Below are 14,684 nucleotides of genomic sequence, written 5' to 3'. Positions count from 1 at the left end.
CTTGCTAAAGCCTGACAAGCATAGTATGCCCAGCCTTTGTACTGTAGTGATTGGTTGGAACACTTTTTTAGGGGGGGGGGGCAGTGTGTAAGAGCAAAAGAAAGTGAAAATTCTTGTTTGAAAAGTAATGACTATCATTAATTCACGCAAATATCATATTGATTGAGCCAAAGTATAAGAGCTTAAAACTTTATGTCTTACAGCTGTGTTATAGAGAACCACTAACTAACATATGTGGTGAACTTTTTGTTGTACCAGCATTTGACTGGATATAAATGGCATCATCTTCAATGCAAACTTATAATGCCCATTTTCTGTGAAAGTACTAACATTAAACAGAGCATATAACAATACTTTAATATGAAATATACTTGACAGAATGACCAACTAAAATATTCACTCCATCGCATGGAGACATCAAATGCAATGTACATATTCCTGCTTACAAGCTAAAGGATGATTTTATGATTGGTGTTACAGACAAAACAACACTGTAAATTGTTGGGGTTTTTTTTTTCTGCATACTTCACATGCAAGGGCTAAGCACACAAATCATTAAACAATTCTGAACATTAATGAAGGAACCTCCTTCAAAATTAACATGGTGAGAGTACGGTATGACATTTCCAATTCAGATAAACACAACATCAATAACACATTTCCAAGCAGCACCCTGCAGGCTGCTGATATACAAATGCATATAGAAGTGCCAGGAATGCAAGCCACGCTGTACTATTAAAACATATATTGCCATCTTGTGCAGGGAAATAAAGTCTCCACGATTAAACACGTCTGTACTGTTTCTGCCCTTTGAATAATGCCTCACTCCATGCCTATGCCGTTTATAACACTTCCATTCATCAAACACTCATGCCTCCCTACCCCACCCCACCCCCAACATGCATACGGAGCTAGCTTTGTTCACACGAAAATGAATGCTAAATTTATGCATACGTACACATGAAAAGCTCATGGCTTAAGTTATGAAATGCACCTTAAAAAAAAAGAAGAAGAAATTGCACAAATATATCCATGAAGGTCAAACTGTATAACTAAAGGAAAGTATTTATATGTCTGTTAATTTACTTTAATAGTTTTAAGAGTGGGCTCCCTCAACCCTCTTTAACACATCCTCCACTGTAAAGCCCATCCCAAACTACAAGATCCCACAGGTCGCGCAATTCCGGTTGCTAGGTCGTACGATCGCTGATTTTGTGGCACAGTTGTGTCGTGTGCAGTGCCTTTAAGATACTACAGGTAGTATACATATCATAGTTTAGCCCATGGTACTGACAAAGTTAATCTGAGTCCTACTCCCATTTCTCTCTCCCACCCTCCCCTTTCCGCCTTTTCCTTGCCACCAATCCCTGAGAACACATTTTGCACCTGAAGACTGCCCTCTCTTGTTACACATACAGCTACTGTATGCATCACTTTTGCCATGTAATTTGTTTGCAAACCTATCCACACCACACACTTTTCAAGAATCTACACAATAGAATTCATTACCACTGCCTCTGTGGAGTGGGCACAACATTTTGCATACAACACACTCTTCACGGAGACACAAAACACCTGTAGATCATCCCGCACTCAACACAACTCCATTCTTGGGTCTTGCGGGAAAGAATTAAATGACGGATTCTTTATAATGTACTCACAGATAATACCTCAGATGGCATTAAACTTTAGGCTTTGGCTACTTGCTCAGACACATTCTGATTTAAACTCTGCTGTGTGATTACCACATAGATCATCGGGAAAGGAAATGCAAGCTCTATGCTGAAAGCTGGAGAAGCTTTTAAGTACATCTTTGGGTAGAAATATGAAAAAACTAGAAATGTCGCTATGGCGACTGATGCCTCTGCCATAATGCATGATTCTCCCAATAGGGGTATAGTACAATGTCTTCACAATGTGTGATCCATGACAGTTTCACATAACTGGCAAAATATTGAAATGACAGGTTTGTCAGAAATGTCTTGAACTGGGTTTGCTATAATTTCCTAAGAGTGCAGGTACACATATTTGGGGAATTTTGGGAAAGTTTATGCAATGAGTAATTTCCAAGGTACGAAGAAAGAGTGTGATGACGGTACAAAATAGATTTTTTTTTTTTTTTTTTTTTTGGGGGGGGGGGGGCATTGAAACCTGGCCTTTGACCCTTAACCTTTGACCTTCTGGCTGGAAATTTCCTGGAAAATCTCCATTAGGTAATGCATGTATTAAGTTTTGAAACTAATAATGCAAGCATTGCATATACTAGTATATGAGGGAAATAGTAAAGTTTTGAGGAGTTGACCTTGACCTTTGACCCCTGATTATTGACCCATGACCCCTAAATTCCTAGATAATCCCTGCCAGACAGTACATGCATATGTACCAAGTTCCACGAAGATACATTGAAGCATTTGAGAGAAAAGTAATATTGCAACATTTTCACCTAACCTTTGACCTTTTGACCTTTGACCTTATGACATGAAACTCTCTCTGGAGAATCTTTACGCAGTAGTACATGTCCACACCAAGTTTCAAGAAAATACCTTCGGGCATTGCATAGATATGGGGGAAATTGCAACATTTGTCGCATTTGACCTTGACCTTTTGACCTTTGACCTCTTGCCAATGTCACTAAAATCTACTCAACTAATTGTCCCATCATACATCATCCTTGGACCAAGTTTGGTGAAAGCTGCTTCATCCAGTTTTGAGTTATCACGTAAACAGATAAATTTTAGGATTTGACCTTGATCTTTGACCTTTGACCTCTGTCCGATTTCACTGAAAAACTAATCAAGTAATTGTCCCATCATACATCATCCTCCAACAAAGTTTGGTGAAATTTGCTCCATCCAGTCTTGAGTTATCGCGTAAACGGATACAATTTCATGATTTGACCTTGACCTTTGACCTTTGACCTTCAGCCGATTTCACCCAAAATCTAATCAAATAATTGCCCCATCATACTTCATACTTGGACCAAGTTTGGTAAAATTGCAGGAAATATTACTCAAGTTATCGCGTAAACGAAAGCGGACGGACGTACGTACGGACGTACGGACGGACGGACGGACGGACAACCCGAAAACATAATGCCTCCGGCACCACTTCGTGGCGGAGGCATAAAAAAAAAGAAGATCTATACCATCTTCATCATGCATCCTTTCTAGCATGATGATAATGAACATATTATAATGGTTATGTGCAGTTGCAAAGTAACAACATCCACAATTACATTCCACATGGCACCAGCAGAAGAAAAAAATACAAGCTCAACAATCATCTTTGAAATTGAGGAGAAACGTACCTACTGACCATTCAATATTTAAACTTAGCATATCTTGCTGCTGACATGCAGATGAACTATCAACAAAACAAATATGGCCTATGCCATTAAGAAAAAAAAAATTATCAGCTCTGGTCTAAGCTTTTGAATGGTAACCCTCTAAGGACTACAAGAACTACAATGCCACAGACATTGTATGACATGACACATTGTAATTTGCCATCAATTAATGAGAGAGTTTAAGATGACATCTAGAATGGCAAGCGTTGGGAGATTTTCCTTCAATCAATTCAGCTTTCCACCAGAGATTACTATAATTGAGTTAAGGCCATGCCCTCATGACATGATAAATTCAATTGGAATGGAGTTTACTGACATTCATCTGAACATTGTCACACAATGCCAACCTGAAGAGAGGATCAGTGCAGTAGAGTTCTCTTACCTCCCCTTAAAATACATCAAAATAGACAAACCCAGACACTGCCATGTCTTCAAAGTTCTGACAAGTCTGCTGTGAGGGACTGAACCACCCACCAGAGTGTGGAGGGTACAGAGGATGCAATGCCCAATGTAGATTAGCACCCTTATAGACTACCAAACTGTGATGTCAGAGTCATACATCACCACGGAAACTGGTTCTACACAACCTAACCTGGCCTGGTTTGTAAACACTAATGTTGCTATTAACCCTAACTAGGCCGGGCTATACCTGGTTCCAACCCAAGCTATGACGAAAGACCGTGACATCATCATCTCAGTACTGTTTTGTTCATCAATTCTATCCTTCGCAATTACTCTTTGAATTCTCCTCCTTTTTCTCTGAAAATCACAAGAAGCAGGATTGCTGCAATGACAAAAAACCTCAAAAAACACAGAAGTGGAACAGAACAGAAGGGGGAGAAAGATAGTCCAGTGAATAAAGAGTAGCGTATCAGGAAAGATGCAACGGAGACAGACAACCAACTTCACTTTGCCATTTGCCCATTACAACATTTTATCGTCCTGTTGGTTGAGGGGGTAGGGGAGGCGCCAAAAGCTTTCGAACTAGAAAGGATTCAATCGTAAGTCAAATCGGCAACTTATTGCACCATCTGCAGCCAGCACACCATTCAATTCTTGGATACAACGCAAATCTGGACCCCGTTTTATCAAAAGATATAATCGATCATAAATTTCCTTAACACACAGGCTGCCATAGACTTATGATAGAAATCAACTATATAATCAATAATAACTCTTCATAAAACAGGGCCCTGGTGTGAAAGCATACACCCTGTCAGCTTTCAGAACCCTTGTAAAATGCTGTGGGCAATCTCAACAGAACAAAAAGACAGCTAAAGAACAGAAGAAAGAAAGAAAAAAAAGAAGACATGATTGATAAGGGCAAGTTAAGTGATACTTCATTTTGTATTTAATTTCGCTAAACCAAAACTCTTGTATTGTGCCGGCGGATTAATCCTGATCACCAAAAGCTTGCAATAACGGATAACACTTCGATGGATAACTTTCCAAGCATCGCTGCAAATATACACACATACTGTGGGGCACCCTCTTTGATGAACGCAATGAGGTTCACATTGGTCATGTGACATCCATCAATACGCAATTGCCGACAGCCGAAGCAATGGGCGGAGAATGTGATCTGACGCACAAAGGAGAACAACATTGCTAAGAACTCTCATACCAACAGGGTGCAAGATCAGATCTAGGGGAATGTGTAAACAACTGAAAAGATGTCCTCTACAGCTGCTCTAAAGCATATTTCACCTGCCCTGAAATACGGCAGCTCGAGGGTTTGACTCGAGGAGTTACAGAATCACTCATATAGTAGCGAGGTTCTGATTAAAGAATCTTAAAAAATCAGAAAATCTCTTCAGAGTCTTCTCAAGCTACAATGATTCGTACATTCACAGATACGATTTGTAAACACATGGATGTTCAACTACATGTATCATAAAACTTTTAACTTCGCAAAAATGAGACAAAATTTCTCCAAGAAAAAAAAAAGTTATTATATACACTCTCTTGAGGCATTCTTGAGGAGCAATAATTGAAGGGGAAAAAATAGAAATTGAAAATCTTTTGACATGTTTAAAACTCATCTGGATACTAGTATATCTTGTTCTGCAAGTTGGCCACAAATTGCCCACTAATATCTTACTCTCAGTTTACCTGAACAGTTTCTTGTGAGTAAATAAAGACAAAATTTGCATCCTTGGTACGATAGCACACAGGTAAAATTCAAATTTTGACACAAAAGATGACAAAAACAAGTTGCAGGATTGGCTATTACATACGGAGATGCATCTTTTAGGTGGCACAATGAAAAAACAAACAAACAAACAAACAAACAAACAATCAAACCAACCTTGGATTAAGTAGCTTTTAATTCTTTTCACTATTGGTCCACCATAAAACATTTCTCCTGCTAATATATTGTATTTACAACCTGGGCTTACTGTACATCAGAGTTTGAGAATGGCAGCATAATGCACCTAGTAGGTTAGAAGGGTGGGTGATTTGAAGTTATGAAAACTGTCTCCTTAAGCTCACAGAGAAAGCTCTTTCCATCTATTTACTTCCCTTTGTTTTTAGTTTTTTCCTCGCACACGACAGACACTACTGTTAAGTTATGGCAATTTCCATCAGTTTGACGCCTTTAAAGCACACCTTCATGAGGCTATAATTGGACAGGAGGTGTTAGGATAGCACAAGTACAATGACCTGGGCTAGGAGTTTACATCTTAAGGTATGTTTTCCAAGCAAGAAGAAAAAAAAAAATCATTTCATCATCATAAATTCATCATCTCCTATTGTCGTCCCTAACATGTCCACTGAGTTGAAAATGCTTCCGTCTTCCAATTTTCGAGTTTTTTTTCACAGCCTGATTTCACGGCTTCTACTGGCATAGGGCAGACAATGAACATGCTCCTCGGCTAGTAACCACTCTTTGCTCAAATGTGCATCAGCAAGCAAGAAACACACCTCCAACACTGGAGCGGGAATTATTTCGCGAAATAGTCCAGCGAGTTCACCCAGCACACTTTGGCAGTATAGCAGTTGACCTGAAATCAGTATTGCCAGGTAATGTATGTCTCCACAAAAATTAAGCTGGATGTGAAAAAGTCAGAATTCTGTCACCACTTTACTGTTCCTCACAGCACAGCGATAGAGAGGTTGTCATTTCTGGGATCGGTTTATGTATAAGTATATTCATATCTATGTATATATGTACAATAATGTCGAAACGCAAAGCCCAAGCATCAATGTCTGGGTGTTCGTGGCGCCCTCTTTCGAGTTCAACAGCCGACGCAAAATGGCAAAAACTGTCTCTTCCTTCCAACGACCCGTTCTTGTCCAGTTCTGAGTGGGATCATGTGGGTGTTGCCATGGTGACATTGAAATCACATGGCGAAACTCCACGCCTCCATGTCGGCAATGATGAAATCCTCCTTGGATGACAGCGTCTCGTTTCCGAACGTCTTGCAGGCGTGGCTACGGCCGTGGTAGAGGTCGCCGTCCAGCCACAGACCAAAGTCGCCCCTGGATGATACACACACAGACAAAGATCAACATGGCCTTGTGTCATATTTTCTGTACATCAATGGGGGGGGGGGGGGAAGGGGGAGGCTACCTTGAGATGGCAAATCAACGTATGTCGAAAATTCATGAAAATAGACTTAGTCACATATTTCAGCTTATTTTAGCATAATCTAACTCTCGACCAAATCTTGAAATCAGAACCCATTCCACTTAATACTGAGAATTGATGCCCCCTCCCAGTGAGAATGATTGTTCAAATTTTGTTGGCAAAACAACGTAAGCAGCGATACACTTGCCCCTGCTCAACACACGTCGGGCATAGACTTGGCAAAACAACGTATCTACATGCGATATGTTGTTTTGCCATCTACATGTTTACGCAGTAATAGGCTGCACGCCATGCGCGCCTGCAGAAGCATGCGCATATCTACGTTGTAGGACATTATACGCGCGCCAGTGATTGAGACTTATTTGTTTTGCTGTATCAATGGCAACAGCGTGGTTATGTTGAGATGGCAAAACAACATATGTTTTGATTAAATGCAAATTATTCTTGAAATAAATGGTCTTGTGAAATGAATTTGCATGAACTGTATTACTGACATTGTTGGTCCTTCTAGGGTAAGATATAAAATGTTTAACGAAAACAGAAAAAGAGCTGTAGATTTGCAAAACTTCAAATTCGATTTACTGGAAATGATGTTGGATGTAGATATATTGTTTTGCCCTCTCAAGGCTGGACAGTGAACCACATCAATTGAATTCAACTTTTCAGACCAGACACCAAGTGCCCTCATACAGAGATACCATTACCACATCAAAATCAAGGGAAATCACTGTTTGAAGATGTTTTGAGGGGCACCATTTCATAAAACAAATAATGCACATCACTTGGTCAGGCATAGGCGTGTGGTGAAATGTAAAAAAAAAACAAAACAAAACAATAACAACAAAAAAACAAGAGTGGTGACACTTACTCTCCTCCACCGATGCATATTGAGTCCACGTCACCCTTCATGAAGAAGTTATTCTCACCGGTCCACCGATACATCTCCAGCTCGTCCTCGTGGAAGCGGTAGAGGAAGCTCTCGCCGGTGCCGTAGTAGTGGTCGCTGACCTTTAGCGCGCAGGAGGTCAGGGCACCAAACAACTGCAAGGGGGGGGGGGGGAGGTGGGGTCATGAAAGGGGAGGGAAGGGAGGAGGAGGTGACTGTCAGTACAGTGTATTCATGTCACCTTCCTGATTGTCATGTTTACGTCAGTTACGTAGGTGCATCAAGGTATCTCAAAGAGTGAACGATGGGATCGTGTTTCTGATAGTACCCTTTAGGTACATAATATATCATAAATAAACTATTGAATCAAATCAAGGGCCCACACAATGTAGCATTACCCTCCAGTATAACAATGAGAGAAATAGTTGTTGTAGTTGTAATGATGATGTTGATAACATTGACAACATAACAATAATAATAAGTGGTAATGAGTACAGAACAAATAATATAGTTATCATAAGCAGAGGAAAAAGAAGAAGAATATACAGATAGCCATTTTTTTGAAGTGCACAGCACTTTCAAATCTCTGTGCTCTTCCAAGTACAACATGAACATTAGAGTACAAATACACACTGAGCTCTTGACTGAACCTTAGGGGCCTTCCTAGACAAGGACATTTTTGGGAATTTCCCTTTTTTGATCCATCCTACCATTTCACATTCTAAACTTAATCTGTATTTCAACTGCAGCTGACGATTCTAAACTTAATCTGTATTTCAACTGCAGCTGACGCATGTATGCAGTCTGGAAGTGTCTGTAAGTGTGGGTGGGGGGGGGGGGGGGGACAGATAATTTGTATGCATTCTTCTCATTCTCGAATTTGATTTTCAGGCCAAAGATACAAATCATTATTTTTTTGGGTTAAAACTCTATTTGGAAATCTTTTGCTAGTCCCCTGCAATCAGATACCATGGCCCAACATACATGTACACTAGGTACAAAAATGTATGTGTACTACCAGGTTTCTTTTTAAAAAGTTTTCCTCACTGAAAGTGCATAATGTCTCCAGGTGTGCCTTAAGCACGAAAACTGTTCACAACATGATCTTATGATCAAATATATAATATGAACCTAATTGACCAACTGGGAAAGGCACGGAAGGGGTTGAAATCTCAATCCCTCGATAGTTAATTTTGTGACCTCTCAAAGACTGTTGCTAACATTACGTAGCATGGTTCTTTGTAACACTTAATTTGAAAGCCCTGCACAGATTTTGGCATCAAATTCACAAACACTAGATCAAACTAACACATTTCCATACCACTGGTCTCCAACAGGGGTGTTTTCAAAATCCAAGCTCTTCTCCGGAGCCTAAGTTGGTGGTGGTGGGTGGGGGGGGGGGGGGGGGGGGAGAAATGAAGGGGGCGGAAGGAGAAGCACTTACGTGGCCCTCGGAGTCCCTGAGGATGAGGAGCATGGGGCTTTCCCAGCCGCCCATGTTGCGGTAGAGGCTGTGCAGGCTGTAGCCATGGGTGGACGTGCTGAAGACCAGCACCCAGCTGTAGCCCTCGGTCCGTGGTGGCAGGTTCTTGGCAAGCTGGAGTGGGGCAGTGGTGCAGAGCAGGGGTGTGGAGCAGAGGTGTGGAGCAGGTGGGAGGGGCAGGGCAAGGCAGGGGGGCAGGGAGGAAGGAGGAAAAATAGACATTTATTCTTAAAAATGGAAACAAACAAAATCCAGTCCAAAATAAAAAGAGACTTTCCGAAACAGTCTACAAAAAAAGCACTCGATTTTGGGAAAAAATTTGTCAAAAATTGATCCATCAATGTGCAAAAAATGGCTTTTGCTACTGAAAATGCTGCTCCGAGGTTCACTAGAAAGCGAACCCTGGCTGCCCTGCCAGATCTGACACCGGAACAGAATGCCTGATATATATTAATATATCATGTAATCATATATCACATATTCATATATTCATATATTCATATATTCATATATTCATATATTCATATATTCATATATTCATATATTCATATATTCATATGTTCATATATTCATATATTCATATAATAATATAATATTTGTGATTATTTGTAAATATTTGTAATTTTACAGTTACAGACAAGCTTGATTTCACATAGACCATGTACAGAATACAGCCGGGCCAAAGGCGGGGCCTAAGGCCGGACCCAAGGCCACGGGCCTTAGCCCGGAACCAGGGGCCCAGAGCCCAAGTGGGCCCAGGCCCAGGGGCCCATAGCCCAAGTGGGCCCGGGCCCAGTGGCCCAGGGGCCCAAGGCCGGGCCGAGGCCAGGAGCCTAAGTGTGGGCCCAAGGCAGGGGGCCCAGGAGGCTGGGGATACAGGACGCCAGGGGCCACCAGACTGAGACCACAAAGAGTCTCGACTTGCTGTGATAATGATGTGACAGGGCTGTGCATACACATATGTAAATACACTGTATAGGGCTGTGCATACACAAAGTCAAGTATTAAGCAAACAAAGCAAAATGTGAGTACTACAAGCTCCAATTACACAATCATTACCAGAACATTATGCATTGATGCAACCTATGGCAAGACTTAAAATGCAAAATCAAAACTGCTACCTGATTTAATTATTCCCTTGAGGGTGATTCAAAAATCACAAAATTTTGCATGGTTAAAGAATAATGTCTCCCACCATTGTGTATGAAATCTTACAATAATACATCTCAGAGTTTGAAAAAAGAAAATAGGAATGATAACCCCAAGTAACTTGAGGATAGGTTCCACTTCTGTATTGAGAATAACAGTTGGGATTATTTTGGTATCCGAATAAATTCACTGGAAATCTACAGTATTATTTTCTCCCAATCATAATGAGGTTTCCAGTTTTATTATTCTGAGGAGAGGTCTTAATTACCTACTTCTACAAAATACCAGCTCATGAAAGGAATCATAATAATTTTCACAGTTGCAAAAAGGGACACAAAAACTTCAAAGTCATACATCTTTCCCCCTTCCCCCTCACCTTTCTGACGTAGTCGTTGCACAGCAGCGTGCTCTCCCCAATCAGCTCGGGCAGTGGTAGGTTCATCTCGCACTCCAGGATTGTCATGCGACGCTTGCTCGCCTCCTCCCGCGTGATGATCTGCAGCAGAAGTCGGAGATAAAGTAGAGAAGCTAGTCAGAAATTTCCCCAACTTCAACTCCGAGACATTCTTCGCTACAGTGACATTCAAAACCACACACATCATTTCCATCGCAATCATCATTTGTTTGTCAACACTATGACTATAACTATTATCATTATCATAATCATCATCATCATTATCACCATCATTACCATTATCACTCGATGACTATGGTGATAGTTAAACCCATAACATCATTTTTATTGTTGTTATTAATACTTTTATCAATATCAGTACTATTATTATCATCATCATAACCGATATCATTACCATGATTTCTTACTATATTATCATGACCATTATCATTCATTTTTATCACTAAACATGTTAGCAATGTGAACACAAAGTGTAAGATAGCAATCATAAGACCACACACTATCTCTTCATTACAAAGAAGGGAACAAATAGAGAAGTCTGCTGTTACGGAATCATGAGAGAGGCGGGGCTACCCTTCAAAATCAAAAAGATTCCAAAGAGGAATCATTAGTATTCCGAAATCAGGAAGGCTTTCTCATGTTTCGTTGGCAGGGCATGAGGATATATCTAAGTTTGATAAGGAAGATTCCTGCAAAAGTAGAAAGACTAGACAACTATGAAAACAGGGATGGATAGATAGATAGATAGATAGATAGATAGATAGATAGATAGATAGATGGATGTAGATAGATACACTAGACACTGACAGAGAGAGAGAGAGAGATACAATGTATATGTAGAGGTAGATAGAGAGATAAACATGACCCACTACAACAAAAGGATCTGAAAGTCAGGAAGGACAATTTTCTGAAAATGACATGACATTATTCCATTACTATTCTGTTTTGATTTCATATAAAACATGACTCATAAAAGTACTTGGTTGCAGAGATATCGATGATCTTATGAGAGCATGTCGAGTGGTCTAGGAAATTAGCATTTCAAGAAAACTGCCTTCAAAGTTTTCCTTCCGACACAGTTTTCACCTCTTGCTAATAGAAGGTATGCTCTTAATAGCAACCTCCGCGATGTTCATTCAAGTGGTCTATGCATGACCAATCAGTAACCAGGATGCCACATACTGACCAATAAGATCACTCCCCCATTACCGGGGGCGGAGTCTATCTGCGGCGCTAAATCTGAATCTTCAGAAACGTTTCTGTTCTATTCAGAGTCAGAAAATCATGGCCCAGAACGCCCAGAATGCTATTAAGTTCCTGCCTTTCCTTGGATCATTCAGCTTTGAAAATTCTGGGTCTTTGGAACAACTGTGAAAACTTCCGGAAGTAAAGACACAAAGATAGAAGTATTCAGCGGAAAACACAAGAGACAACTTCTACATTATTGTTTTCCAAAGGCATGAAAGATACAATAGTACAACACAATCAACTGAGATACTTGCGGGCATTGCTCTTGTTGTCGGTGGTTTCTTTTAATATATTGTAGAATCCATATACAGAATGGAATGGAACCGTGTAATCCTACTACTCTAAATATTTGATTATCAGGAGTGTCTCGAGAGAGAGTTTGAAACCGGAACCTTTGTAAAGTCATCTCATCTACTCATCCAAGATCTCTTCATGCTTGCAAAAAAACCAAAACAACGGTTCACTAATGGAGTTTTTCTTCGATACCAAAATATGTGAGTCTTTCGTGCCTCCCCCTCACTCTTATTTATTGTTTACAAGAATGGACAGACATGCATTATTCTATACCAGTTTTTATTCTATTTTATTTTTTCAAAAGATTAATTACTTTAAGAGTAGCAGTTGATATCCACCTCACATATATGTGAGGCAAGCATTGATACCCAGTATGTATAGAGAGATACAGAGCAAGGCCTGGGGATATAGATCATGGACATTTCATGCACAGGCATCAATGAAGTACAATTCAACGTATCAATGGACTGCTGAGGTATCCACAGACCATTTCCTTTCTGACATCGAAACCCAAAACATGACGTATGCCTTTGTGTTTGCTGATGTGCCCATCTTATCTACAGCATTCAATGACATTATGAAAAGCACTTTCACATCTACGTGACCAGAACTTCTTCAGACTTTGAATGACAGTGTTCTATCAAAACCATATCACACACTTTAACCATTAGCACCTCCACCTCCATTTCCCTGTCACTCTCTCTTCAACTCCCCTTTCTTCTATCTCTATTCTCCCTCTCTTTTATCAAACACCGTATTTTGTTCTTGTAATTAAGTGCTTCCAATAGTGGCACAATGTAATATGACTTGACTAATATCTGTACCTTAATGACATCTAGTACATCACAAATGTAATGATCATGTGGCCATTTGGTAATGTTCTGTACCACGCTTCTATCTACCTGGTTGTCAGTCAGTTTGTTTGTCACAATCTCTCTCTCTCTATCTCTCTCTTTATCTCTCTCTTTCTTTCTAAAAATACCAATCTATCTAGCTACCAATCTATCCATCTGGGGTATCTACTTATCTATCTATTCATCTAATATCTATCTATCTATCTACACTGTATCTATCTATCCATCTATCTATCTATCTATCTATCCATCTATCTATATATCTATCTATCTATCTATCTATCTATCTATCTAATCTATCTATCTATCTATCTATCTATCTATCTATCTATCTATCTATCTATCTATCTATCTAATCTATCTAATCCATCTATCTATCTATCTATCTATCTATCTATCTATCTATAAATCTATCTATCTTACCTATTAATCTATTCATTTATTTCTCTATCTATGTATCTATGCTACCTACAAGTTTATAGTTATTCTATACAAACTGAGGATTCCTTTATCAGATACTGTGCAGGCAGTCTGTTCTTTTTCTCCTTTTTTTTTTCAAAGGCTTGTATTAGATAGTGACTACAAACCTTAATTTCTGCAGCCTATTTCCTTTCCTTTTTTGTCTTTTCCTTGTTCCTCTTACAAACATGAGGTGAGGCAGAAAATTGTTGAGAAGAAAGTTTGTGCAATGTACGCATTGCAATAACATTGTTGTCTCCCCCCCCCCCCCACCCCCCTTTATTTTGTTGCAGTCACAAAACGTTTGCAAATGAAGTGTAGCAGTGAAATGACACCACTGTACTGTCATCACACTTTGGGTATTTGAGCCAGAATAATGATTCCTAGAAATTGATCTGTTGAACGGTGGTAATTGATCGATGCGCCGGCTGTCACAGCACTCTATAGTTCCAGGCCAGCTGTTTGGTTCTATCAACATACATGTACACACACACACATACACACTCTCTCTCTCTCTCCCACACACGTACACACCTACACACACATACACACACACTCACTTACATACACTAAGACACTAAAATGGACCAATACACATTGCAGACATTCACACATATAAGGTTAATATTCTGCATGTATACACACACACACAAATATCTATCACATAGAAATCTCATATCAAACTCTACATACTATACAATATACATAACACGTTTCATTACAATCATGATGATTTGAAGATGCCACATTTGTAAATTGAGCTATCCGTTCTGTACTGATATTCAATTTCATGTACAGCACAAATTGGGGTATTACACTGCCTTAACCCGTTGAGGATGGACTGATTTTGCTTCAACACACATTTCCCATAAACACCTGCCCGAGTATACTTGGGACTTGAACTCAATGGGTTAAAAACAAACAAACAAAAGACCAAAGGAAATAAAATGAAATCAAC

At 39.8% G+C, this 14,684-nt stretch overlaps 1 protein-coding gene across 1 annotated transcript in view; it reads right to left on the bottom strand.

Moving 5' to 3' along the window:
- Window positions 1-5,673: 5,673 nt before the first annotated feature.
- The window catches only part of LOC140239799 (oxidation resistance protein 1-like), a 58,561-nt gene continuing 49,550 nt past the window's right edge, over window positions 5,674-14,684 (bottom strand). The window contains exons 9-12 of the mRNA XM_072319618.1: window positions 10,833-10,952; window positions 9,269-9,421; window positions 7,807-7,979; window positions 5,674-6,829 (exon numbers count right to left, since the gene is read on the bottom strand). Coding sequence (XP_072175719.1) covers window positions 6,691-6,829; window positions 7,807-7,979; window positions 9,269-9,421; window positions 10,833-10,952 — 585 coding nt within the window. The 3' untranslated portion in view covers window positions 5,674-6,690. The remainder of the gene's footprint in view (window positions 6,830-7,806; window positions 7,980-9,268; window positions 9,422-10,832; window positions 10,953-14,684) is intronic.

The sequence above is a fragment of the Diadema setosum genome, chromosome 16, assembly GCF_964275005.1.
Source record: "Diadema setosum chromosome 16, eeDiaSeto1, whole genome shotgun sequence".
In the NCBI taxonomy this organism is placed as follows: domain Eukaryota; kingdom Metazoa; phylum Echinodermata; class Echinoidea; order Diadematoida; family Diadematidae; genus Diadema; species Diadema setosum.
Note: the sequence above shows the minus strand (reverse complement) of the source record. Positions and strands in the feature narration are given on the sequence as shown.